General features: G+C 40.4%; 1 protein-coding gene across 3 annotated transcripts; it reads right to left on the reverse strand.

The window, feature by feature from the left end:
- Positions 1-19514: 19514 nt before the first annotated feature.
- On the reverse strand, positions 19515-22673 carry LOC127121335 (uncharacterized). 3 transcript variants are annotated; one of them, XR_007803398.1, is made up of 9 exons: positions 22346-22673; positions 21742-22242; positions 21312-21464; positions 21064-21164; positions 20674-20859; positions 20466-20573; positions 20201-20354; positions 20031-20093; positions 19515-19927 (listed from the first exon to the last, which is right to left on the reverse strand). XR_007803398.1 is itself a non-coding variant. In XM_051051859.1 (7 exons), exons 3-7 carry the CDS (start codon positions 21421-21423, stop codon positions 19882-19884), a joined length of 516 nt encoding a protein of 171 aa, XP_050907816.1. In that variant the 5' UTR covers positions 21424-21464; positions 21742-22242; positions 22346-22673; the 3' UTR covers positions 19515-19881. The 3 variants fall into 3 exon arrangements, 1 of the variants encoding a protein (XP_050907816.1); XR_007803399.1 differs by having other exon boundaries at positions 21312-22242; XM_051051859.1 differs by lacking the exons at positions 20031-20093; positions 20201-20354 and having other exon boundaries at positions 20503-20573.
- Between the last annotated feature and the right edge of the window lie 4473 nt (positions 22674-27146).

Below are 27146 nucleotides of genomic sequence, written 5' to 3' on the forward strand. Positions count from 1 at the left end.
TTACTCAAGGCACACATTTTCCTTTTACGGCAAGGCTAACTTTCAAATGCACGAATAATATGGCGGAGTATGAGGCCTGTGTTATGGGTTTGGAAGAATGTGTTGATCTTAGGATCAAACATCTTGATATTTATGGTGATTCATCCCTTGTTGTTAATCAGATTAAGGGTGAATGGGAGATGAATCAGCCTGGCCTCATCCCATTTATGTGAGGAGGATTTCAACTTTCTTTACTAAAATTGACTTCCATCATATTCCTCGAGATGAGAATCGGATGGAGGATGCTCTCGCTACGCTTGCTTCAATGATTGTTGTCAATTATTGGAATGAAGTCCCAAAGATTATTGTGATGCGCTTGGATAGACCAACTCACGTGCTTGTAGTTGAGGAGGTGAAAGAAGAGAAGTCGTGGTATTACAACATCAAAGGTTTCCTCCAAAGTCGGATTTATCCGCCTAGGGCATCTTTGAAAGATAAGAAAACTTTGAGGAGATTATCTGGCAGTTTCCACCTTAATGGTGATGTGCTTTACAAGAGGAATTTTGACATGGTTTGCTCAGATGCATGGATAGACACGAAGCAGACCTGTTGATGACTGAAGTCCATGTGGGTTCATTTGGTACTCATTCCAATGGACATGCCATGGCAAAAAAGATGCTGAGAGTAGGCTATTATTGGCTGACAATGGAGTCTGACTGCTGCAAATACGTAAAGAAATGCCACAAGATTCAGATTTATGCGGACAAGATTCATGTTCCTCCGACATTTCTGAATGTTATTTCCTCACCATGGCCTTTCTCCATGTAGGGAATTGACATGATTGGCATGGTTGAGCCTAAGGCGTCAAACGGTCACCGTTTTATTCTCGTAGCCATTGATTACTTCACCAAGTTGGTTGAAGCGGCATCGTATGTGAATGTGACCAGGAAGGTAGTTATGAGTTTTATCAAGAACCAACTCATATGCCGATATGGTGTGCCAGACAAGATCATTACTGATAATGGATCTAACTTGAACAATAAGATGATGAAAGAACTGTGTAGCGAGTTCAAGATTGCACATCATAATTTTTCTCCCTATATACCCAAGATGAATGGGGTTGTTAAAGCTGTTAACAAGAACATCAAGAAGATTATTCAGAAGATGGTTGTTACGTACAAAGATTGGCATGAGATGCTGCTATTTGCTTTGCATGGCTATCGTACATCCGTTTTCACTTCAACAGGGATAACCCATTTCTCCCTTGTATATGGCATGGAGGTTGTACTCACCGTAGAGGTCAAGATCCCATCAATGAGAGTCTTGATGGAAGCCAAGTTGACTAAGGCTGAATGGGTTCAGAGTCATTATGACCAACTGAATTTGCTTGAAGAGAAGAGGTTAACGGCCATGTGCCATGGTTAGTTATATCAACAAAGGATGAAGAAAGCCTTCGATAAGAAGGTCAAGCCTCGTGTGTTCCGAGAAGGTGACCTCGTGCTCAAGAAAGTCTTGTCTTTCACGCCCGATTCTAGGGGCAAGTGGACTCCAAACTATGAAGGTCCATACGTTGTTAAGAGAGCCTTGTCAGGCGGTGCTTTGTTGCTCACAACTATGGATGGGGAGGATTTCACAGGTCCTGTGAACTCAGATGCAGTCAAGAAATACTTCACCTAAAAAAAATAGAATAGCTCGCTAAGTTGAAAACCCGAAAGGGCGGCTTAGGCAAAAATGAGCGTCTCGGTGGATTGAAAACCCGAAAGGGCGATCCAGGCAAAAGTTAGAGACATAAAAAAATGAATATATATATATATATATATATATATATATATATATATATATATATATATATATATATATATATATATATATATATATATATATATATATATATATATATATATCCTGCTAGATTGAGTACCTCACCCTGGGGCAATCTAGGCAAAAATTAGGGATTTGGCAAGTAATTGCATCCTGGCAAGACTTTGTTCTACAACTGTCGTCTATCAAGGATTCTCGCTCAGTCATCATCAACTGAAGTTTCGAATACAGTGGATTCAGAGTTGGTGGTGAAACGGTAATTATGTTCAATGTATCCATTTTCCATGTATATAACCAATTTCAAATTTGTAAATTTCCATGGAGTCTCGCCATTTGCGGACTACCATTCTCTTAAATAAATTTGGGCCTTTATCCAATTCTTGGCACTCTTATTTGTTTTTGTTTAACAAATGTTTCCATGTTCTAATTGATGAATATCAGTGTTTTAAACAAATAAATTTTTCATGGATAAACTGTTTTAAAGAAAGTGAACATTCACAATGACTGAAAGGATAAGTGGAATATCCTCAGTGCTTTCCCAAGGATAGTATGATCACCAAAGGGTAAGACATTTGTTCATATTCTGGCGTTCTTGCTCCTTATATCCTCTTCATCAGCCTCTCAGAGAGTCTGGTATGAGAAGTTCTCCTTGATGGCAGTGGATTGATCTGTCTTATGGATTGCTTTCCCCTAGCAGGATTTTTGGATAATCATCCAATACATTCCTGATAGTTTGTTTGTGTATACACACTTATTTCTCCCGTGGAGTTTTTAGTAATCCATGATCGATATATGGTTGATATGTGAATGATCCCTTCTTTTCCAAAATTTTGCCTCGATAGTTTAGAGGTGTGTATCCCTCTATATCAGGCACTAGCATTTGGGTTTTATCATTTGTATGGTTGTCATCCCTTGTGTGGGCTGACCTAAAATCCCTTATAGATTGATAAAAGTTGATATGCTTTAAGTTGAGAATATTCCTTGTCTCATTATCCTGACTATCTACTCACGAGGAAGGTTGTCTTTCGCCAGCCTGAGTAAGAATCTCCAACAGAATAAGCATGTGTTCCCCTGCAGAGCTACCTTTCCAGATAATTGTCTCCTCAACAGGAAGTTGCCTAGTACAGTTGATGAAGGGCTTATTTCCCATTTCATTTATTTTGAAAAGAGGTATCCCTGGTATGTCACTTGTTGATGAAGGATTCATTTCCAATTTCTCCAACGAGGGTACTTTCCTCAAGAGCATTTACAGCTTGTCCCTAGTGGGGTTGCCAGATCAGAGTTTGATGTTTATGTCTCCTCTGAGTCTGAAGATTTCTTCTAGAATTAAGAGCTGGTGGTGAAAATTTTTATTTCCTTCCCCAATTGAGCAAAATGTTATTATTCCCTTTTGCAGAGTTTCCTCTCCGACAGATAGAAGGGGGTGTTTCGATTGATGTACATCTAGTTGGTGGTTATTCCCCATAGAGTTTCACATTATTCCTTAATAAACTTCCCCAGTAGAGTTTCTTCTCCAGCGGATCTTATTGTTATTAACCACCTGTCCCCAAGAAAGTTGATGGAAACTCCCTAACAGATTTTCTGCACATTCCTTATGTCAGGATTGTTTGCTCCTAGAAGACTTCCCCTGTGCAGAGTGTTATCTCCTGCAGTTGGAAGATTTGACTTTGCCTATCCCCAACTATGGTTAAAGTCTCCCCTTGTTTACTCTTATTCTAGAGATAATCCCCATCAGAGTTGAGTTCTCTGATTGATCGTCTTCTTTCGCTTCTCCTAAATACATCTTCTTTGTATCCTCAGCGAGTGTAGCTTTGGGATAGGGTTTGATATCCCCAATGATTTATTTTCATCATTCTCGGGTTATTCCCAAACTGAGTTCTCCAGTAGGCTTCGCCCTTCTTGTTGAGACGTTTGTCGAGTGTCTGTTCGTGATTCTTGGGCTTGTATTGTGTTAGATATGTCTGTTTGTCAGCATTAATTATACACAAATCATGTACAATCATAGCATTCAGATATTCATGATGCACTCTTTGCCATATATCTTTGCTTGTTATCTCCTACTGTTGGTGAAATGTTCTCCCCCAAGCAGATGTTTATGTTTGATCTCTCCATATAGAGTCAACCCCATAGGCAGAAAGTGTCTATCTTTTCTTCTTTTTTCCCCACTGAGTTATGTCCTCGTGGATGATTATTGTTTCAGTTTCCTCCCCAGTTGTGTATCGGGATGGAATTACTCCCCTGAGTTATATCCTCATCGGATTGAGTCTTGTTTGATTGTGTCTTTCTAGTTTGTTCCTAGATTGATTTCCTTTCTTGTTATCCCCTGCATGTCCCAGTGTTTCAGTTGTTCAATTGCTCAGTAACCAGTAATTGTTCATCCTTTCCCCAATGGACTTTGTGGCCTTCTACCCAGTAATCGGTAGTTATAAGTCCTATTTTTGTGGTTTTCTACCCAGTAACCGGTAGATGTAATCCCATCTTTGCTGGTTATCTTTACCTAGTATTCGGTATTGATATTCCTTCATTTTAAGTATACCACCCAGTAACAGGTGATATATCTCTTGGATAATTGCTTTTGTCAGACAATTTATCCCTAGCGAGTCATCTTTCATTTACCCTTGTTTGGTGATGGTTGTGTCTCCTTATGATTGGTCATCATTATATACCCAGTAATCGGTATCCCGATGTCCTTTATTTTCGGTCGATTTATCCTTTATTAACCTAGTAATCGGTTGCAGATAATCTTCCATATGAGTATGGTATCTACGTTTTTACCCATATAACGGTAGTAGATAATATATCTCATGCGCTCTTCAGTCGAAGTCTTTCTCTTCCCCAGTCGAGTAAGATTCGTATTTCCTTGTGTAATCGAATGTCCATCCTGTAAGTCGAGTTTGCTTTTTCAACCCTCCTTTCGGATGATGAGTGTCTTGGATATGTTCCCAATTCACGCCTGGTTGGTCACCTATTATATACCCAGTAATCGGTATCACTGGTGTTCCTTCCTTCTGCTCCCTATTATGACTTTTTTGTCCCCTGTGGAGTCAGATTTTCCTGAGTTGAGATGTGCCTTTAGGATCCTCCTCAGAGGTTTCGGATGATTGATATCTTTCACCCTTATACCGGTCTTAGATATTCTTTCTCCTTGAGCGTGTTGTTCTCTCACCCAATAATCGGTGTTTTGATAACATGTCTCTCTTTGAGTTTATTACCCAGTAACCGATAATATCTCGCGGTTTCTTCCTCAGTTGAGTCCTTTGTGGACATCCCCGTCTGAGTCCGAATTTTTTTATCCGATGTATCCTTTATGGATAGCTTTGTTGTATTGGCATATTCCCTAATACATGCATCTTTGCGTCAGCTCGAGTCTTTCCATCGATTTATTTTCGTGGAATCCCTTCGTGTCTCCCCGCAAGTTTTCAAGTCGTGACCTGCTCACGCATATTTACCTTATTTCCCCCCAGAGTCTCTGTCTCCCTAGTGAGTGTGTTACTCCTATGGATCTTCAGTTTCTCCCGATTTATTTTCCTTTGTGGCAATTATTCACCATGAATATTTTATTTTGCATGCATACATTTGCATCATGAGGTCTCTTAGGGACCAAAATTCGTCTCTTTGCTATTATTTAAGCTCATTCTACCCCGTCGAGACGAAGATTTTAACCTTCATATCTCTGGTTAGAATGACCTTAAATAGGGGCATCTGTAAGACCCTAATTTTGACCCCGAGATCCCTCATGGCACCATGTTATTTCACAAGTGCATATCCTCAAGGATCATAGCATGTTTGGCTCCTTAACCCTAGGGTTGGGACTTGTTTGAGTGTTTCGAGATCACCAAGCATGTTTGTATTGTATGTTATTGCTTTTCTTATTTGATTACTAACCAAAAGCACAAAAATATGTCACTAACTCTTTTTGTTTTGAAGCTCAAGTGATCATGTGCTCCACAATGTTCCTAGGAGGCTCCTAAGCCCAATGCAATGGCTAAATGAAGATGAGAAAAAGCATGATAATGGTCCACAGAGTTCCTAATCATCATATATGTCTCCCAAGTATCTCAATTTTCCAATTTGATCAAGATAACCTAAAGGTCTTGAAGATTGTTTCCCAGGGAAGCCCTAATTTCAATGTGTTGTGTCTTGCCCATGAAGCAATCTCAACCTCTAATCAAATTTAATCAAGGGAAGTTCTTTAATTTATCATTTTATGCATATATGAGCCTATTTGAGGCCCCTCAATCATCTATTCATCAAGATTGGAAGTTTGACCTTGAAAAGTTGACCAGTCAAGTCATCTGACTAAGCTGAGGATCAATGAGCTACAATTTTTTATGTGTTTGTCAAATGAAGATGACCCCGAGAGAACAAATGTTCCTAAGAACCATATGAACAACTTTAATGTTCATCAAAAATCCATTTAATGCTTTTAAGGTCATCATTAATTTCAAAACATTATAGGTCATTTTGACTGAAACCCTAATTTTGGGTCAACTTGCCAAGGGCATGACTTTCTCAATTTTTATGACTTTGAGGTGGTACCAAAGGCATTGGAAAGCTTGATATGTATACTTCAAATGTTATGTTGGACAAAATTTCATAATATTAAAGGAAATACATGTTCCATTGCAAAACATTATAGATCATCTTGGACCTTATTCATTGAATTTGAAAAAGTACCCAACTTCAAATGCCCATAACTTTGTCATAGAAAATCCAAATGATGAAAACTATGAGCCTAAGTTGAATATCTTGAAATGATATAAAACTATTATGTTGGATCTTTTTTCATTTGAAGCTTGTATCATGAAGACAGAGGGGTTTGATCAAGCTTACTTTTGGTTAACTTTTTCAAAATGATTTGAACATGTTTTATACTTGAACTTTCCAAGCCAGTTTTGATCAATTTGAACATGTCAAATGGTTTCAAGAGCTTTCCAACCATTACTCACAATAGTCATTTGGATCTACCATTTGAGAGATTCAAATTTCTTTTCATATATGTGCATTTTTGATATTTTATGTTATAACTTGAAATGCAAGAATTCTTCATCCCATGTGCACAACCACATGCCTTCCATATGATTTCAGCAAGCTCCTTCAGCCATTCATGGGCCTCTCACACGTCCACAAAGGCCCATGCACTCAAAATTTCAAATCCCATGCACATGAGTAATGTGTGAGGATCAGATTCATTTACCTATAAATAGAGGTTTCTTCTCCTTCATTTCAGAACCTTTTGGAGATCCCTTATGCTGCAGAACTGAAACCATAACCCTCACCAAAGGAATCATTCACTATTCTTCACATTTTCGAGCTTGAAACTCAGCAACATTAGTTGAGTTTCAAAGCCAAATTCCTTAGCCAATCATCTCCCCTACATTCAGAGATCAAAGAGGAGCAAAGAGCTTGAAGAATTTGTGGCCAGAAACTCACCATTTTGAAGGTATAAGCTCAAACTATTTGGATCTGAAACTCATAATTTAATGTATTATTCTTGTTTTTTTGTGGTTCTCTGAAGTCCTCATACTTGAGGCAAGCTTTTAGTGCATTCAATTTGCCATTTCATGAACAATCCGTGTGGACACCATGATTTTCTCCTTCATCTTTCTCTCAATATAGGAAGAATGAGAGGAATCTAATGGTACAGTGATGATCTACATCACAAGAGCTTTATTTCCATGTCCTTGTTTTTCATTTTCGTTGAGGTTTATTTTCTTGCAATTCTGGCCGGAATCTGTTGGTTGATCGAAGAAGACGGTGGTTTCCACCGCCACCGCCACCACCATGTGTGCTGCTCATGGCCCTTGGATCTCTCCCTCACGATCTAATCTCATGCGTTCATTTCAGTTACTTCTTTTAATGCATTATGTTGCGTTGTTGACTTGAGCCCACCGTGCATCATCAGATCCAAGTCGTGCAGCGTGTGATGCGTGTTTTTCGCAAGTATACGAACGCGTCAGAGTAATATAAAAGATTGTCGAATCCACAGAGACCAAGTGTCAATCTATCGTTATCTACTGTTATGGTGTTTATCAAAGGCAATCAAAATAGGTGTTTTCAGAGTGTGCAGTGAAAAGTAAAGTATTGAATAAAGTTTAATTAATAAAGACAGGGTCGAATGTAATTCACATAATCAATTAATAATCCAAGTACTTGCTGATAGAACTACTTATGGGCAATGCTTCCTACTTTGAAAAGAACTAATTTAACGGGAACTGTCGCTTTCGCGTATTCAGAACCGAGTTGTACTCCCTAATCAAACCCTCTTATTGTCACTTATAAAAAGGCGCGCATTGTGTTAGAGTAGTAAATCTGTTTTTAAAAAAATATAGTATCTTCACTAAGTTGAAAAGTATTATAACCTAGATTTCTTAACAAAAAGAGGTTCTTACGAACCAGACTCTAAACTTATAAACGCGTCCAAAAATAGTTTTAAAATCTCTTTTCTTCTTAAGTTAAAATCTCCTAATGAACTAAACAAAGCGCTTTCGCTGTTTTTGAAATAGTTAAAAACAATTATGTTTAGATACACGTTGGACGGCTCTCGATCTTACCCAACGGAATTGAAGTGCGGGAAAACTTAAGTTGAAAGTTAAACTAGCCCTTAAGTGCTTCTACGAACAATTGTACAGATTATCGGTTCAATTACGATCCTTACATTCTAAACTTATAAATTTAGTTAGACATGGTAAAGTAAAAGTGCATTAATTTAAATAAAAGTAGTGCGAGTGCGGAAAGTAAATAAAAGTAGTGCGAGTGCAGGAAATAAATAATTTAAAGCGAGTGCGAGGAAATAAATAACTTAAAGCGAGTGCGAGGAAATAAATAAAAGTAAAGCGAGTGCGAGGAAATAAATAAAAGTAAAGCGAGTGCGAGGAAATAAATAAAAGTAAAGAGAGTGCGAGGAAATAAATAAAAGTAAAGCGAGTGCAGGAAAATAAATAAGATAAAGACAAGTAATAAAAACCTGCTCCAATCGGAGGGTTGAATAAATTGCAAAGCGGAAATGAAAATGGCGGCAGGATTAACTTCCTTCCAAAGTGCTCCAAACTCGATTACAGACTCGATCACAGACTTGATTACACAATTGTTGTAACACTCCAATGCGAAGCGAATACCACTTTAAAATACTGAATATATGCCTAAGTGAAACAAAGTTGCTCTGAGTTTGCCTCTGCTCTAAGTTTGGATCTTCCTCTGCTCTAAGTTTGGATGATTGAAAAAGTGATTTTGAGTTTCTATTTATAAGCAAGTAAAAAGATGGAAATGACAAGGATGCCCTTCAACTTGAAAATGGGAGGGAAAACTTTTCCTCTTGTGGCGCCCGCCACAAGGCCATGGCGCCCGCCACAAGGCCATGGCGCCCGCCACAAGGCCAATCTGAGGCGCCTTAGTGGAAGTAGTGCGGAACGTGGCAGTTAAGGGAGGTTGAGCTTGGACACGTCATGGCAGGGTCTATGACGCCAACCATGATGGAAGCCACAAGTACAAAATGATGAATTTTAGGGTTTTTAGCTCTTTTTCGCTCCTTTTCTCGATCGGGGCTCCGATTAAAGTAATAACCTGAAAACAAAGAAAAACATAGTAATAACACAACAAAATAACAATAAAACAACTAGAATGCATGTGAAATCGGAGTCGAAAATATGGTAAATTTCAGTGTTATCAAACTCTCCCACACTTAAACCTTTGCTTGTCCTCGAGCAAAACATTAAAAAGCTCATAAAAGAAAAACTGGTGTAAACGAGTGCTTCAGGTAAAAATTCTAAGTTCAAGTCGGGATGCAGTGATAGGTACCAACTGAGTGAAATAAGGGTATCATGATGACACTAATCCGCAAATACGGACATAAACTTCATTCCTATATTAACCAACCCATATTATCCCACAATACCTAGGCCTGCCTCTTCATCTCTTTTTGTGTCCTTTTCATTCAGGCGCAATCACATTAAGCCCGTTATCCGTACATGCTTCATAGTAGAGTGGCCTGTTAGTGATTATGATCTGAGCATGGGGTTTCTGGCACATAAATATGTGTAAACCCTTTTATTGGATCCAACTGTAGTTGTGGGGGATCAGATCGTAATCCGCCCTACCGAGTTCAGCGCCAAATACCTCTAAGCCAACTAACAGCGGGTAAGTTTTTTTTCTTTATCGTTTTGTAGCAAATTTTTACAATTCTTTGGTTTAAATGACTTTGTGAGGGTCACCTATACCGGAGTTTTCTTTTTGCTTTCTTTGATTTTTTTGTTTTGCTGGATCATTCACTTATTTGCATCGGTCCCCTACGTAGAGGATGCGTAGGCCGGAGTTGACTGCTGAGATAAACTACTGAGGACTTATACGGAAATAATGATTAAGGACATGGCATATGGGGTTTCGGGAATGATTCCTATATTTACGAAGCTTATGGTGCTAAAACAGATATTGATGTTTCGCAAAGTTCTCCCAAGTCACCGCATCCTTACTCGAAACCTGTCTTTAGAACCCAAAAACTTTCGGAATAACACTATTTTCTTTTGCAAAAAATATTCGGTGGGGCTAAAGGTATGGGGAGATTAGATTGTACTAAAGATATACTATATTTGGTGACTCGTCAGACTCATGCATTATACTAAAAAGCAAAATAAACAACTAAAAGGAAATAAAAACAAGCTATCTAAAAACAGCAAAGAAAAACGATAAAGGAAAGACGAGAAAGGTAATAAAGAAAAGAGGATAGAGTCTCCTCCCACACTTAAATCGAACATTGTCCCCAATGTTTCGAAATAAGATAAGGGAAGAGTTACCTGACAACCTATTGCTGACCACTGGTGCCTTCGCCATCCTGAGGTGGACGACGGGATCGGGTACGACGACGATCTCTCTGATCCATCCTCGCCTGCAGGGCATCCTGAGCGGTCCTCACCTCTCGAAGGTTACCCAAAATGGAACCTTGAGTGTTTTCTATGAGTGCAATATGCTGACAGTGGTGGTGTTGCTGACGGGCTTGTGTATCTGTGATCGTTTGCAGGGACTGTAGAACAGTGTCATAGGACCTGTCTGTCCTCCGCTGCGATTCTTGCATGAAGCTCATGTTATTCGCCAGTTGTTGTTGGATGGTAGAGAGTAGGTCGTCACGCCTTTTCTCTCTAGCCATATGGTCACGCCACATCTCCTCCGTAATATAAAAGCCAGAAGTGGTACCTGCAGAAGAAGAAGATGGTGCGGTGTATGGTGGTGAAGGGTGATGGGGGGACACATGGGGTACGGGAGATCTCTCTCTATGATCATATTCATTATCAGTGTCATGTCCCGCCTCATCAGGAATGTTAGGAGGAAGAGGACCCAAAATAGGTGGAGCATCTAAAGCGTAGGTCCAATTCCTTTCATCTCGTACATCTGTACGTCTAGTGCAAGGTAGAACAACGGATGGGATGGCTACACCATGAACCATAAGAATATAGCCTCCTTCTCTCCTCAAACGGCACAATTTCATGTCTCTCAGAAATTTTAGGTTAATTGTGCGAGGAGGTAAGGGGTCTAGGGTAGCCATCTCATTGTCCAGGTTAAGCGCCCGAGCAATAGACGTAATCAATCTACCAAAAGAAATCGGTCCCGCTTTATTTAAAGTTAAATTCATATGAGCAAGCATGAACGGGACCGAATTAATTCGTCTATTTGTGAGGCTTCCTTGCAAAAATAGAAGCTCTCTAGCATTAACCTTATTTGGATTCTCCCGACCAAAAATAGTACATGCCAACTGATATCTAAAAATTCTGATGGTCGGGTTATGGATAGTTGAGGCAAGAACTCATTCAAAAGAGTTTATGGAAGTGTTTGATAATCGCTCCCAGAAGGAAAATACCTCAACTGACCTATCCGAATCCATAGGGGCCTCACAAATAGCACCGTCCCCATGAGGGATTCCTAACAACCTGGCAAGTTCGTCGGTACTAAATTCATATTCAACAGCAAACATTCTAAGTCTGACAGTACCAACTGTGCTAGCAGTGTTAGGATTGACAATAAAGATTAAGAAACTCAAAAATTCAATTGTCAATCGCTCATAGGTAGGTTCTTTGTTGGAAAAGAAATTATGCAAACCTAAGTTATCTAATAAATGAAATATGCTATGATAGATACCTAAAGGGTATAGACAGTTTTCGTCAACATACCTTGTCGGGAGGATCTCCCGATTTTGCAACCGTTCGATGATTTTTCTTTGTCTAACCCCCGGTTTCCCTCCTCGAAGAATGAATCCATTAAACTCCATTGTGTAGCTCTCGAAACGTTACGAAGAAGATGAAGTGGAATGTGAAAAGGTTGGATTTTTACGAAATCCGACGGATGAAAATGTAAATGGAAATCGGAAAAATGATTTGTACGGTGTGGTGATTAGAAAGGTATGGGCTTTTTGTGGGTTCAAGGACGTTTTTGCAAGGTGGAAAAATGGGTTTGGAAGGTTGTAAGGTGTGAAAATGGTGAAGAAAGGGGTTCTGCCCCGACCTTTTACAGACGCTGTGGCGGGCGCCACAGGGTCTATGGCGGGCGCCACAAGGCAAAATCTGGCTGGGCCGGATTTTGGTCCTTTGGCATGGGCTTCTCTTTGTCTTTTGGCTTTAAGGGGTCCGAATAGCATTTGTCTTGTGATTTTCCTAGTATCATTGACTTGCATAATTTTTATAAAAGTAAAAATAAAAATAAAAATAAAACAAAAATTAAATATTAGACTAATAAATAAATAAACAACTAAAATAAAAAATGCAAATAAAACAAACATAAGACATATATAGATAAAAGTAGAAATATTAATGTATAGACATAGTTTATATAATATTCCAAATACGATAATATAAAATGAGTTATGCAAATACGAGAAATATAAAAAAGAGATAAAATAAGATGAAATGGTGAGATCATATAGTAGGGATGCCGTCTTCCTGAGTGGATCCACGGAACATGGCTACCTCCTGCCTGAGCTCTGCGATTTCCTGATATAAACAGTCGGCTTCGGTAGCGTGGGTGAGATCAGACACTCCCAATTGTAAAGTGAGGTCAGCCACCTCCCGTCTAAGCTCTGCGGTCTCTCTACGACACTCAGCAATCTGGGTGCGGATGTCGGGGGTCTGCAATGAAAGATTATTAGAGAAAACAGTGATCCTGGGAGAAGGCGGTGTAGGCGTGTACTCAGCAATGAGTGGTGATCTCGGCTCCTCGACGGTCTCTCCCTGGCCCTCTAGAGCATAACTCCAATTCGCTGGATCATGCACACTGGTCATCATAGGATCTGGCAGTGTGAAATAACGGATAGCCTCGCTGTCGACCAGCAATCGAAACTGACATGGGTAGAAAGAGGCTCTCCTCATCAACCCTCTGGTCAAACAGAAGTCGATGACCATGGTAGTGTACCCACAGTAGATCTGGATATGTGACAGCTTGCGAGGCAGACCTAAAGCGACAGCAATCTGCGGGATGATCCCGCCCACATGGATGACTCCTTCGGTAGATCTGGAGACACCGTTGAGACCACATAACAAAAAGTTCCCACATGCTACTGGGCGAGACTGGGATGCACAAAATAGTAGGAAGATCTCCTCTTCACTCAGTAATGTCTCTGCATCCGGTCTTCCTAGGAAGGAATTTGCCAATATCATCTGAAAGTATCTAAAGGCGGGGTTGGCACCGAGGACGTCAAGAAAGAAATCAAGATAGGGGCTGCTTTGGAAGATGATGTGAAGAAGGGGTTGATTGAATTGCTGCAAGAATATGTTGACATCTTCGCTTGGTCTTATCAGGATATGCCAGGGCTTGACACAGACATCGTGGTACACCGCTTGCCTCTCAAAGAAGGTTGTCCTCCGGTCAAGCAGAAGCTCAGAAGAACAAGACCAGAGATGGCTGTAAAGATAAAGGAAGAAGTGCAGAAACAGTTGGATGCAGGGTTCCTAGCGGTTACCAATTATCCGCCATGGGTCGCAAACATCGTTCCAGTACCTAAGAAGGATGGAAAGGTACGGATGTGTGTCGACTACCGGGACTTGAACAGAGCTAGCCCTAAAGATGATTTCCCATTACCTCACATCGACGTTTTGGTGGATAACACAGCTCAGTTCTCGGTATTCTCCTTCATGGATGGCGTTTCTGGCTATAACCAAATCAAGATGGCACCAGAAGACATGGAGAAGACAACTTTCATAACCCCATGGGGCACCTTCTGCTACAAGGTAATGCCGTTTGGTCTGAAAAACGCTGGGGCAACATATCAACGAGCTATGGTGACTCTATTCCATGATATGATTCATCATGAAATCGAGGTTTATGTGGACGATATGATTGCCAAATCTCAGACAGAAGAAGAACTTTTGGTGAATCTGAAGAAATTGTTTGAACGATTAAGGAAATTCAAGCTGAGGCTTAATCCGAACAAGTGCACTTTCGGGGTGAGATCTGGAAAATTGCTAGGTTTTATTGTTAGCGGAAAAGGGATTGAGGTGGATCCTGACAAAGTGAAAGCAATGCAGGAAATGCCTGAGCCAAGAACGGAGAAGCAAGTCCGTGGTTTCTTAGGGAGGTTGAATTACATTGCAAGGTTCATCTCTCACCTAACAGCCACGTGTGAGCCAATTTTCAAATTGCTGAGGAAAGATCAGGCTATCAGGTGGAATGACGATTGTCAAAGGGCTTTTGAAAAGATAAAAGAGTATTTGCAGAATCCCCCTATCCTCATGCCTCCAGCCCCAGGGAGGCCGCTGATTATGTACTTGACAGTACTCGACAATTCCATGGGTTGTGTTCTCGGTCAACACGACGAGACAGGTAGGAAAGAGCATGCCATCTACTACTTGAGTAAGAAATTCACAGACTACGAGTCGAGATACTCAATGCTTGAAAAGACATGTTGTGCACTTGCATGGGCTGCTAAGCGATTGAGACAATACATGCTGACTCACACAACCTTACTGATCTCCAAGATGGATCCAGTCAAGTATATATTCGAGAAGCCAGCTCTCACCGGAAGGGTTGCTTGTTGGCAAATGGAACTGACAGAGTATGATATCCAGTATACATCCCAGAAAGCCATCAAGGGGAGTATTCTGTCAGACTATCTTGCTCAGCAGCCGATTGATGATTATGAGCCGATGAAGTTTGATTTTCCAGATGAAGACATCATGTTCCTCAAGATGAAAGACTGTGAAGAGCCAGTTGTTGAGGAGGGACCTGATCCAGATGAAAAGTGGATTTTAATGTTTGATGGGGCCGTCAACGCCAAAGGAAGTGGAATTGGCGCTGTCATTACTACTCCGAAAGGTGCCCACATGCCTTTCACCGCTCGTTTGACTTTTGAGTGCACAAATAATGAAGCTGAGTACGAGGCCTGTATCTTGGGTATTGAGCAAGCCATTGATTTGGGAATCAAGACTCTGGACATCTTCGGAGATTCAGCTCTAGTGATCAATCAAGTGAATGGTGATTGGAATACTCTTCAACCCACTCTGGTCCCCTACAGAGATTTCACGAGAAGACTGTTGACTTTCTTCACAACAGTAAAGCTGTATCATATACCTCGTGATGAGAACCAGATGGCAGATGCTCTTGCTACTCTATCCTCCATGATCAAGGTGGTTCGGTGGAATCATGCTCCTAGGATCGATGTTATGCGCCTTGATAGGGCCGCGTATGTGTTTGCTGCTGAACTGGTAGTTGATGACAAGCCCTGGTATCACGACATCAAGTGCTCTCTGAAGAATCAAGAGTACCCTGCAGGGGCATCCAATAATGACAGAAAGACTTTGAAAAGATTGGCAGGCAGTTTCTTCTTGAACAAAGACGATGTGCTGTATAAGAGGAACTTCGACATGGTTTTGCTCAGATGCGTGGATAGACACGAGGCGGACATGTTAATGCAGGAAGTTCATGAAGGTTCCTTCGGTACTCATGCCGGCGGACATGCAATGGCTAAGAAATTGTTGAGGGCGGGTTATTACTGGATGACCATGGAATCTGATTGTTTCAAATATGCTCGGAAGTGTCATAAATGCCAGATTTATGCTGATAAGGTGCATGTACCTCCGAATCCTCTGAATGTGATGTCTTCGCCGTGGCCGTTTGCTATGTGGGGCATTGACATGATTGGAAAGATTGAGCCAACTGCTTCCAATGGGCATCGCTTCATCCTTGTTGCCATCGACTATTTCACCAAGTGGGTCGAAGCAGCATCGTTCGCGAATGTCACCAGACATGTGGTTGCCCGTTTCATTAAGAAGGAAATCATTTGTCGCTATGGGATTCCCAAAAGAATCATTACTGATAATGGTTCCAATCTCAATAACAAAATGATGAAGGAGTTGTGCCAGAACTTCAACATTCAGCATCACAATTCTTCCCCCTATCGTCCTAAGATGAACGGTGTTGTTGATGCAGCAAATAAGAACATAAAGAAGATTGTGCAGAAGATGGTCGTTATGTACAGAGATTGGCATGAGATGCTACCCTTCGCCTTGCATGGGTACCGCACTTCAGTACGTACATCGACCGGGGCAACCCCTTACTCCCTGGTGTATGGTATGGAAGCAGTCCTACCTGTTGAAGTGGAGATTCCTTCTCTAAGAGTCCTGTTGGATGTCAAGCTAGATGAAGCTGAATGGATTCGAACAAGGTTCAATGAGTTGAGTCTTATCGAAGAGAAGCGAATGGCAGCCATTTGTCATGGGCAGTTGTATCAGAGTCGGATGAAGAGAGCCTTTGATCAGAAAGTGCATCCTCGATGTTTCCAAGTCGGAGATTTGGTGTTGAAAAGGATCCTTCCTCTTCAGACGGATCACAGGGGCAAGTGGACTCCTAACTATGAGGGACCTTATATTGTCACCAAGGTTTTTGATGGAGGGGCCTTAATGCTTGCAACGATGGATGACGAAGACTTCACTTCTCCTGTGAACTCAAACGCAGTTAAAAAATACTTCGCATAAAATAGACCCGCTGGACAATAAAAAAATAGTCCAGGCAAAAATGGGCATCCCGACGAACCAAGAAAATGAGAAAGGTTCGGGAAAAAATTAGGAACTAAAAATGAAAAGATTGTACACCCGGTAAGTTGAAAACCTGAAAGGGCAACTTAGGCAAAAATGGGTATCCCGGTGGATTGAAAACCCGAAAGGGCGATCTAGGCAAAAGTTAGGGATTAAGCGAATGACTGCGTTCTGAGTTAGTTCTGAATCTCATCTCATGTCGGTGACTGGAAACTTTCAAAAGGCAAGAAACAGTCCAATCACCCTTTCTCAGAAGGCTGATCATCTAGAGGATCGTGAAGACGAGCGGGTCATAGCAGAATTGGAACCCGATAGAAATCCATTTCACATTGCCATTTAATTATTTTCTGTTTTTTATCTTTTTTGCGATTACCTCTTCCTAGGGATTGCTTCCTGATGTAAATGCCTATTCAGAGGCCATTCAATCAATAAAATCATGTTATTCAGTACATCTCTGTGTTCATTTTCATTTTCCTGTTTTTGTTTGCAAAAATGACGTCCGAATTTTTGATAAACATTGCATCATGACACATAAGGGCTTTACAGGTATATGCTTAATAAACATTTAAAGTTGATGTGAATTTTAAGTGCTTTGGATCATCTATTCAGAACAGATACCCTCGGGGCATTTCCTAAGCATGTGTGTCAGACTATACACTCCCCAGCGGAGTTGACAGTACCAGACTATATCTTCCCAGCAGAAGCAGCTGCTCCTCAGAGTTCGATGCCAGATCGAGGATTTCAATCCCAGATCGATGATCTCTTTCCTGGAAGCATAACCTCGGTACCGTATCGGTGTTTGCTCCCCTCTGCTGAGTCATCTCTCGTAGATTATGGTTGCCAGAACCACTATCGCTTCCTCCAACAACAGTTTTGCAGCGTTGTTCTCTCCCCAGTCAGAGTCTCGGTATCTCGTCATTGCCAGAACACCGCGTGGCCGGTCATTTCCCCGCATAGTTCATTATGCTGTGCATCTCCAACAATAGTGCCAGGGTCCAGAAAATTGTGATCATTTCCCCAACAGGATTCCTTGCTTCAGCTTGGCATTTTCCCCAGCATTTCGCATCCCTGCATGTAGAATCATATTGCATTGCATCCTCCCAAATTGCGTAGCGTTTCCATTTTCATGGAGCATTACGCCATCGCAAAATTCAAACATACGCATGTAAGCATAAAACATTCTCGGTATCCCAAGTGATAAGCCAGAAGTTTGTTTCCGGTGCTCAGACTGAAGGTTGTTCATGACTTATTATCCCCAGCATGGGTCGTTGGCCCACGTGCCGCCTCAATTATTATTGTTCCCTATTTCTGCTGATGCTGACAGGCATGAAGTTTCCGGTATCCAGACCGAAGTGGCATTCAGGCCAGTTTCCAATTTTCAGATCGAAGAAGTTTCCGACATTCAGGTCGATGCAACTTGTGGCATTCAAGCATGAAGTTTCCGGTATCCAGGCCGAAGTGGCATTCAGGCGAGTTTCCGATTTTCAGATCGAAGAAGTTTCCGACATTCAGGTCGATGCAACTTGTGGCATTCAGGCCAGTTTCCGGTATCCAGACCGAAGTGGCATTCAGGCCAGTTTCCGATTTGCAGATCGAAGAAGTTTCCGACATTCAGGTCGATGCAACTTGTGGCATTCAGGCATGAAGTTTCCGGTATCCAGGCCGAAGTGGCATTCAGGCCAGTTTCCGATTTTCAGATCGAAGAAGTTTCCGACATTCAGGTCGATGCAACTTGTGGCATTCAGGCCAGTTTCCAGTATCCAGACCGAAGTGGCATTCAAGCCAGTTTCCGATATTCAGATCGAAGAAGTTTCCGACATTCAGGTCGATGCAACTTGTGGCATTCAGGCCAGTTTCCGATTTTCAGATCGAAGAAGTTTCCGACGATCAAGTCGAAGTACTTGTGGCATTCAGGCCAGTTTTCCGATTTTCAGATCGAAGTGGTGTTCAGACCAACATTGATACTCTCATATTCCGATGCTTAGTAATCAGACTAATGTGCGGCGTTCAGGCCATGGGTATTCCTGTGTTACCATTTATTTTGGTATCCAGGTCAACTTTCTGTTTTGGTACTCAGGCCGATTTTCACCGTACCAGACGGATTCTTCTCTTGAGATTGCTTCTTTGCCGATTCTGACAGGCATTGTTAATTATTTCATAGGGATTCAGGATCAAAATCCGGGTCTTCTTAGTATTTAACCATCTCCCACTATGATCATATGAAGAACGTCCTGCTTCATATTCTCTAGTTGAAGACGCTTAAATAGGGGCAACTGTCATACCCCGATTTTGGTCCTGAATTTTTTATGTTTTTTATTTTTTGTTTAGCATGCTTGGCCTAACCTTACTTTGGTCTTATATGAGGATTGGTCTTGGTCCAAAGTCATGGTGTTGTTCATGTGATTGTTAATACTCATATGGTCTTGGTCATCCAAACAACCAACCTTCTTGTGTCACAAGCCAATTGCCAATCACGCCACTTGATTCATGAATATCCCTTTCAAATCCTAATCTTATACCATCATTTCATGGCCTTGTTAACACATACTACCAGTCAAGTCATGTTCTTTTCAAAGTCAAGCATTCAAGTCATAAAATAAACCAATTGCAAAACAAATTTCAAACCATTTCAATTCATTTCGCATCATTCTAAACCATCACATTTGATTCTACATAAAAAAAGGTACAAGTCTTGACAATTTTGACCAATTGTTGACTTTGGTCAACAGTTGACTTTTTGGTCAACATTGACCAAAGTCAATCCAAAATCCAAAAGCCCTAATTTTTACCACAATCATCAATCATTTGTCCATTTACAAGAAAAATGCAAATAAAATTGAATTTTAACCAATTGTTGACTTTGGTCAACAGTTGACTTTTTGGTCAACTTTGACCAAAGTCAACCCTATGCCATTGGTCATCCTTAATCACTAAATGACTAGTCCTAACTCTCATGACATTATCCATGTCCATGTGATCTTTGGTTTAACCACTTTTGCTTGGCTTCTTCACTTTAATGTCAACATGGTCACACCTTGAACCTTTGGAATCTTGCTTTGCCAATTAACTTCCATCATGCTGCATTTGCCCTGCTATACCAACCTGCTGCAACGCCTAACCTGCACAGACCAAAGTCATAACCAACATTAAGGTCAATCCATGAAGTGTTGCTAATATGCCATGACCTAAAACCACAAGTGTTGTCAATGGCCAAGCATAAACCTGCTGATGAGAACTGCCTTGGACGGTTGGTAGAAAATGTGCGTTTCCAGATTGATTCAAATTCTGTTAGTGCAAATCATTGCAGAATATACAGGACCAAGGTTACTAATGAAAATATGGAGAATACCACTTCAATATTCTTGAAAGATACGAGCACAAATGGTACTTACCTTAACTGGGAGAAGTTGAAAAAGAATAGTGCTGCTGTCAAAGTCTGCCATGGTGATATTATTTCATTTTTTGCTCCTCCTCATAATGAAGTTGCATTTGCTTTTGTATATCGAGAGGTGCATCTTTCAAATCCAGTACCAGACGATGCAGTTGCTAAACGAAAAGGAGGCGAAAATTATTATACAGAGAAAGCATGTGATTCGTTATGATGATACAGCTGCAAAAATGAAGCCTAAATCATAGTATAATAAAAAATACACGTACAAGATTGGAGGTAAGAAGTGTAGAAATGGATGCCAACTTTGAAATTGAGAATAGCATGATAACAAGAATATCTTCATTTAAAGAATTTGATATTAGCTCCAAACCTATCTGCATCAAATAAGTCATCACATAAGAAAGAAGAAAACAAAAATATGTGATAGTTCCAAGAAAGAAACAGACAGGAAGTAAAAAAAAGGTAGGCAACCACCTTATATGCTTTCTTTGCAACTGAATATGAGCACTTGAATTTTGCAAATATTCTTGCTGCAGCCAATTTTATAGGCAAGGATGCTGCGGGTGAATTCATAATGTTAAACAGGATCTCCAATGTAATACATGCAAAATCATCGGATATTTCACAAAAGCATCCGGCAGCAAACAATGATGCCTTTACCTGTAAAAACCCAATACAATATATCATATGCATTGATGCAGATAATCAATCAAAATATAGCATCTGCAAAGAAGTTTGGCTAAAACACATGTAGGCTATTTAAAGTGACATAATAATATGTGAATGTAAATGAGAGATGCTAAAAAAAATTATTTAGACAAAGGCATCTATAACAACAGCAACACTTCAAGACACTAATCTTACCTCACAATCATGAGGAGAAACAAGGCTGGAAAGTATCAAGTATCGTATCTGAGCATTGTCATTGGCAAAATCAGCCCAGCAACCAAACAGAACTAAAGCACCTACATGAACACCAAAAAATCATGAGCAAAACATCCATAAAGCAATGCTATCAAATCTCATCTGCATAACACACTACATCATACCTGCAGAATGCATACCACAATGTACATGTTGCAGAACCAAAGTTAGAATGGAAATGGACCTACCTACAACACATTCTGCAGCAATTGCCTGTAAAGATTTATCAGCAGCAGCTTCAGGCACATTATCAGCTGCCAGTGAGAGCCTGCCTTCTGTGTCACTTGAGGAAAAGACCATTTGTTCTAGACAAGTGTCTGCTTGTGTTTCAGTTGGAGGACCTGTTACTCAAGCCGTTAGTTTGAACAATCATAATAGTGCTAAGGTAGATGAATTATCCCAAGAGGATAAACAATTAAGACAGACCGTTTCAACTCTTCAGGGATGTAAAAATGTTAGTGACGGTGGGACAGAATTTAATCAACTCAAACAGGGTGTTAGTGTTACATAGTTAAACACTGAGGATGTAACTTTAGAGACTAGACAGCAAGGGCAGGGTGGATCTGCAAGTTACATCACAGAATGTGACAGGATGGCCGATAATTTAAACACGTCTACCTCTATTACATTGGATTCTAAAGTTAGAAACAGCTTCAAAACATTGCAAGGATAGTTCAGAGGATGCTATTGTTGGCAGTGGCTCGGTGTCTCTTCCAGGTGCACCAAGTACTATGGACCGACCAAGTTTAGAGCCAAGTCAAAACGTGAAACAACTTGCAGCAAATACCCTGGACCAGAATCAATACCAGCAGGCATATGTTGAGCTTCATGTTCATCCTCATCCTCAAATGCAGCATCCACAACCTCAAGGTTACAAGAGAATCTTCACTGCGGTAAAAAAAAAAAAAAAGAGAAAAAAACACAAAGTAATTAGTCAAGGCAGTAAAGTTCAGAAGATTACCCAAAACAGAGTTAAGACAGAAATGAAGAAGAAAGCAGCGAGCCCAGAATATCATTTTCGGTTTTAGCATTAAACAGGGCAATTCGTTTCTGAGTAGATCAAAAGTAATTCGCAAGGATACTCCTTTGAACACAAAAAAACACCAATTGAAACCCTAGCTGCAGAATATAAATAGAGAGAGAGGAGGAATCAGTAAAGGGAGGGAGGAGGCGACCACCAAAAGAAAGAAAACCTAATACGATAAACACCAAAGGGACGAACCTGGTTGCAATCAACGGCGGAGAACTTTGAAACCCAACAAAGAGAGCCCATTGCAAGCTCGCTGCCATCGCCGAATCACCGCCAAAGGTCAGCATTCGCCTTGGATTCTTTCCTTTTAAACCTTTCTTTCTTTTCCGCCTTTGCGTAGGAGATATCGATTGAGTGAGAGAGGTACGATTGAGAGAACAATTTTGGTTGGAGTTTGTGAGAGAGGCGCGATGGAGAGAGGGTTTCGCTGAGAGGAATGTGAGGTAACGTGAGGTGAGGAGCGTCGAGAGATTGAGAGAAGAGAGATTGAGAGCGGATACGCGTTTGGGGAAAGAATGAAGACGAGGATCTGTTTCTTTGTTTCCATTTCTTTTTCTTTTTTTTTTTAATTTATTTTAAACAAAGATAAGCAAAAACCATAAAAAATGTTTAATATGTTTAGTATTTCCTTTTTTATTAGTTTTTTTATTTTAATTCTAATTTTTATTCTATCTTAGTTTATATATCTAATTTAGCATTATAAATAGCAACTAACCATGAGTGGTTTGGTGGAGAAGGGTAGTATCATAGTCTTTAGTGGGGTGGGTTCAATACTCATGTGTAGCTTTTTTTAGTATTTTATTTTTCTTTTAGCATTTTCATTTCTTTTTATGTTTATGCTTTTACTATAACATAGATTTGTTTTCTTTTAATTTCATCATTCATTCAAAACCATTTTTAAACTATAAAAATCATATTTTTCTCGATTTAATATCGAGCCCATTTTTCCACACCCTTGTAAGTCGATTGCTTTTTAAGCATCGCCATCAACCTCACATAGCTTACTCTTGGGCTTTCTTACAATGAGCCGGTTCTCTTGCACTTACACTCATATTTCGCATCATTTGTTGTTTGGGCCCGATTTAATTATTCCAATACTTTGAATCCCCATTTGACAAAATGTACCCCACTCCCTCGATGTGTAATAATTTTACTATTATTTCTTTATTGCTTGACTGTTTAGTTAGCTACTAACACAAGAATAAAATCAATCATTTCCAAAAGATCAAAAATAATGACTCGATCCAACGTCGAGTGTTTTCTCAATAAGCAAATCAATTCATTTCGCCCTCCTACTCTATTCCTTTTCTTTCAAACTTTCATCAAATGCTTGATTCAACGTCAAGCCATTTTCTCTAATAAAAACTCAAAAAATATTAATTCATAGTCAAGACTTATTTCAATAAAGATGGAAGTGGAACGTGGTGTATACCACGCACTCCTGAGACTAGGATTCGAGATGTATATCTCGCCAATCCTAGCTCTCGCCATCATCCAATTTATCCACTTTGTTTTCTCAAACACTCATTCAAATCTTTCTCAAACGTCCATCAATACTTGATCTAGGTCAAGTCATTTTCACAACAAAAACTCAAAATACCTAACTCTTATTTAATACTTTTTTTCAATAAGGGTGGAAATGGAACATGGTGTATACCATGCACTCCTGAGGTTAAGATTCGAGACGTATGCCTCGCCAATCTTAACTCTCGCCATCGCCTTAAATTGTCAATGCGGTTTCTCCAAACCCTTTCTCAATCAAATTCAAAACACTTAATTCTCTATTAAACACTTTTACGAATAAAGATGGAAATGGAACATGGTGTATACCATGCACTCCTGAGGCTAGGATTCGAGATGTATATCTCGCCAATCCTGGTTCTCGCCATCACTCGAAGCACATCCAACCAATCAAACTCTTTTTCTCGCCGCCGTGCGACCAATCAAAAACCTTTTAAGATGAAAGATGTATTGTCATAAGAGATACAAAACAATGTTTCGTCCACGATTGTTGAGTAGAGATAGATGACGCTTTTCCGAGTGTAGATTTGTAAATCCTAACACTTAAGTACATATTGCATGACAACTCTAGGGCAGAACTTCCCCATTTCTTTTAGACCTTTCGTGCGTCTCCGATCCTGTGGCATGTCAATCCGTCCTATTGCAAAGAGGTAACTGCCTAAGACTCGATTCTGCGAGCTGCGACACCTACTGCTAGGACGTGAACACATTGCCCACTCTCCTTTGACACAACTGGTGTCCTCCTTTGTAAGTCCATGTTCAGATGGCAATCCCTATGTAGCCGAACTACGGCAACTCTGATTCTCATGTTCAGATGAGATACGTAGGCACAAGATGCGATGTCTTGCCGAGTTTGATTGACAACTAACAACTAATCCTTGTTTGCGTTCGCCCTCGTTGCGATCCTTTCTCTCGCCCTCGTTGCGATCGAGACTTTCCTTTTCTCTTGCCCTAGTTGCAATCGAGACCCTTATTCCCGTAGTTAGCCGAACTACATTATGCTCTGATTCTCATTCCCGATGAGATATGTAGGCATAAGACGCGATGTCTTAGCGAGCACACATCTCTTTCACCCATAGGTAGCCGAGCTACGAAGACTCTGATTCTCATTCCAGATGAGATACGTATGCAATGGATGCGACATCCGTGCGAGTCATTTTTCTCTTGACCCTTTTAGTAAATAGTATATTAGATAAACACACACCCTTTAGACAAGAACAACAAGAGTGGATCCCGTAGAGTACTACGGATGCGTAGAGGTGCTAATACCTTCCCTTCGCATAATCGACTCCCGAACCCAAGATTTGGTTGCGAGACCTTGTCTTTTCCTTTCCTCTCTTCAGGTTTACTTCGAGCGTTTCCTTTCCCTCCTTTGGGATAAATAACGCACGGTGGCGACTCTTCTGTTTCTTTCTTTTGCCGGTTGTTTTTTCGCGCACTGTATTTTTCAGGTTGCGACACCGATCACCACAAGGCAATAATAATAAACACATTATTATTATTAATTTTAATTCCTTTAATTAATTAAAACCAAATTAAATTTCGGCGACCGATCAAACTACGCAGAGTTAGCCGGGGGTCCGCTGCCCGGTCAACTCATTTGAAATCGACATTGTTTTGCATCAACATAACTCTTGCGCAGTCACAAAACTGAAAACCCCGAGAGTTCTGACTCTGTGACTGTGACGACCGTCACAGGCCCATGACGAACGTCACACGGCCAAAATAACAGAAGCGCCTAGAATTCCGGATCTGTGAATGTGATGACTGTCACAAAGCATGTGACGACCGTCACGTCCAGCTTGTTACGATCGTCACAAGTCCAAGACGATCGTCACACGGCCAAAAAACCAGCGTTTTAAAACAGTCAACAAACGTGTTCCAACAAGCCCTCAATTCACAACTCCTTGACGACCCAACCCTTGCGCCGTCACTAACCCTAATGCACCAATTTCAGACCGTCAAACACACCTCGATTGTTAATTCAGTATGATTGATCAACAGGTCATTGCTTCACCATACTAATGTCGGATTCCGAAGCAAATGACCATTGATCGTCCAAAGGAAAACAACCATTTAGTGTTTGAATGAACGAAATAGAAACAGTATATCATATATACCGTACTTTGCATTAGGATTACTTATATCATATATAAGTTGATCGGTCTCAATTGTGTAACCTATGGACGATTGATGTATCGCTGCTTCACCATACTAATGTCGGTTCCGAAGCATAGTCAACATCAATCATCCAACTCGTACACTCATGATGCCAAATTTAATTACTCATTTAATTAACTGATTCATTCTGTATTTTAATCATATTAATACAGAAAATAAACAGCTATCCGATTCATGGTTACGTAAGTGGCTCTGATACCACTGAAGGAGAATGGCGATCCAAAACGCAGCGGAAATTAAAATTTTCTCCTTTAGTGATCCTTACGAATGGGCATGATCAGTGATAGAATATTTACCTCTTGTGACGATTGAAACCTTTGGTGCAGATCTCTTGTGACGATCCAAACCTTTGATGCAGATCTACGAAGCGATCACGAATGTTGAACGATGACAATGTAACACCCCGATAAAAATAAGATAATTATTTAATCTAAGTTAATAATATATTTATTAATTTAATTAAATAATTGGAATATATTATTTGGAATTATTATTATTGGAATAATATAAATTGGAGTTGGAATGTATATATATAAGAGTTCCATTTGGTGAAAAGGGTTTTTCACGTGAAAACCAAAGAAGCGACAGAAAGTGAGAAAAGGGCAAAGAGGAAGAGCAGGAGAAGAGGGTTGAAGAAGGAAGAGCTTGAAGTTAAAGGATTGCCGGATTGACTCAGGTAAGGGGGGTTTATCGTCGTTTAATGGGTATTATGGGTTAACATGTAATGGGTAGTAATAAGCCGTTGAATTGACCCTAATTGGGATGTTGAATGCTGAAAAATTGAGAGGAATAAGTTATGTTAAAGCTGTAATTGAATCTGTAATTGGATGAGTCTTGATTTTCCGAAAGTGTAGCTTTTTACGGAATTGGAATCGGAGGTCCGGAAGTCCTCCAACGGCGGAAAATGCGGAGAATTCTGCATTCTGCTTCGTGTTAGCGCAGGAACAGCTTTCTGTCTTGCGTTAACCGGTTAACCCAGGGTGTTAACCGGTTAACACTGTTATGAATTGTGAAATATTGCTGTCTGTCTTGCGTTTACCGGTTAACCCAGGGTGTTAACCGGTTAACACTATTGTGAATTGCCAGGAAGCGTGTTCTGTGTTGCGTTAACCGGTTAACCCAGGGCGTTAACCGGTTAACACTGTGTGAAAAGTGAAAAATTTATATTTAAATATGGTGTGCATATTTGAGGGTTGGCCTATATTGGCGTATGATGTAATAGGGATCATTTCCCGTTGTTTTGAGCAGTAGGGGTATTAGTAGAGTGTGCTAATACTGTGATTGATTATGT

The sequence above is a fragment of the Lathyrus oleraceus genome, chromosome 2 (assembly GCF_024323335.1).
Source record: "Lathyrus oleraceus cultivar Zhongwan6 chromosome 2, CAAS_Psat_ZW6_1.0, whole genome shotgun sequence".
Classification (NCBI taxonomy): domain Eukaryota; kingdom Viridiplantae; phylum Streptophyta; class Magnoliopsida; order Fabales; family Fabaceae; genus Lathyrus; species Lathyrus oleraceus.

Excerpts from the sequence above, each read along its gene's own strand:
- LOC127121335 (XM_051051859.1), bottom strand. The coding sequence starts at position 21,423 with ATGGTCTTTTCCTCAAGTGACACAGAAGGCAGGCTCTCACTGGCAGCT. Across the intron at positions 21,165-21,311 it reads TGCTGCAGAATGTGTTGTAG|GTGCTTTAGTTCTGTTTGGT; the intron begins GTAGGTCCATTT and ends GTGTTCATGTAG. Across the intron at positions 20,860-21,063 it reads TTTCTCCTCATGATTGTGAG|GTAAAGGCATCATTGTTTGC; the intron begins GTAAGATTAGTG and ends GGGTTTTTACAG.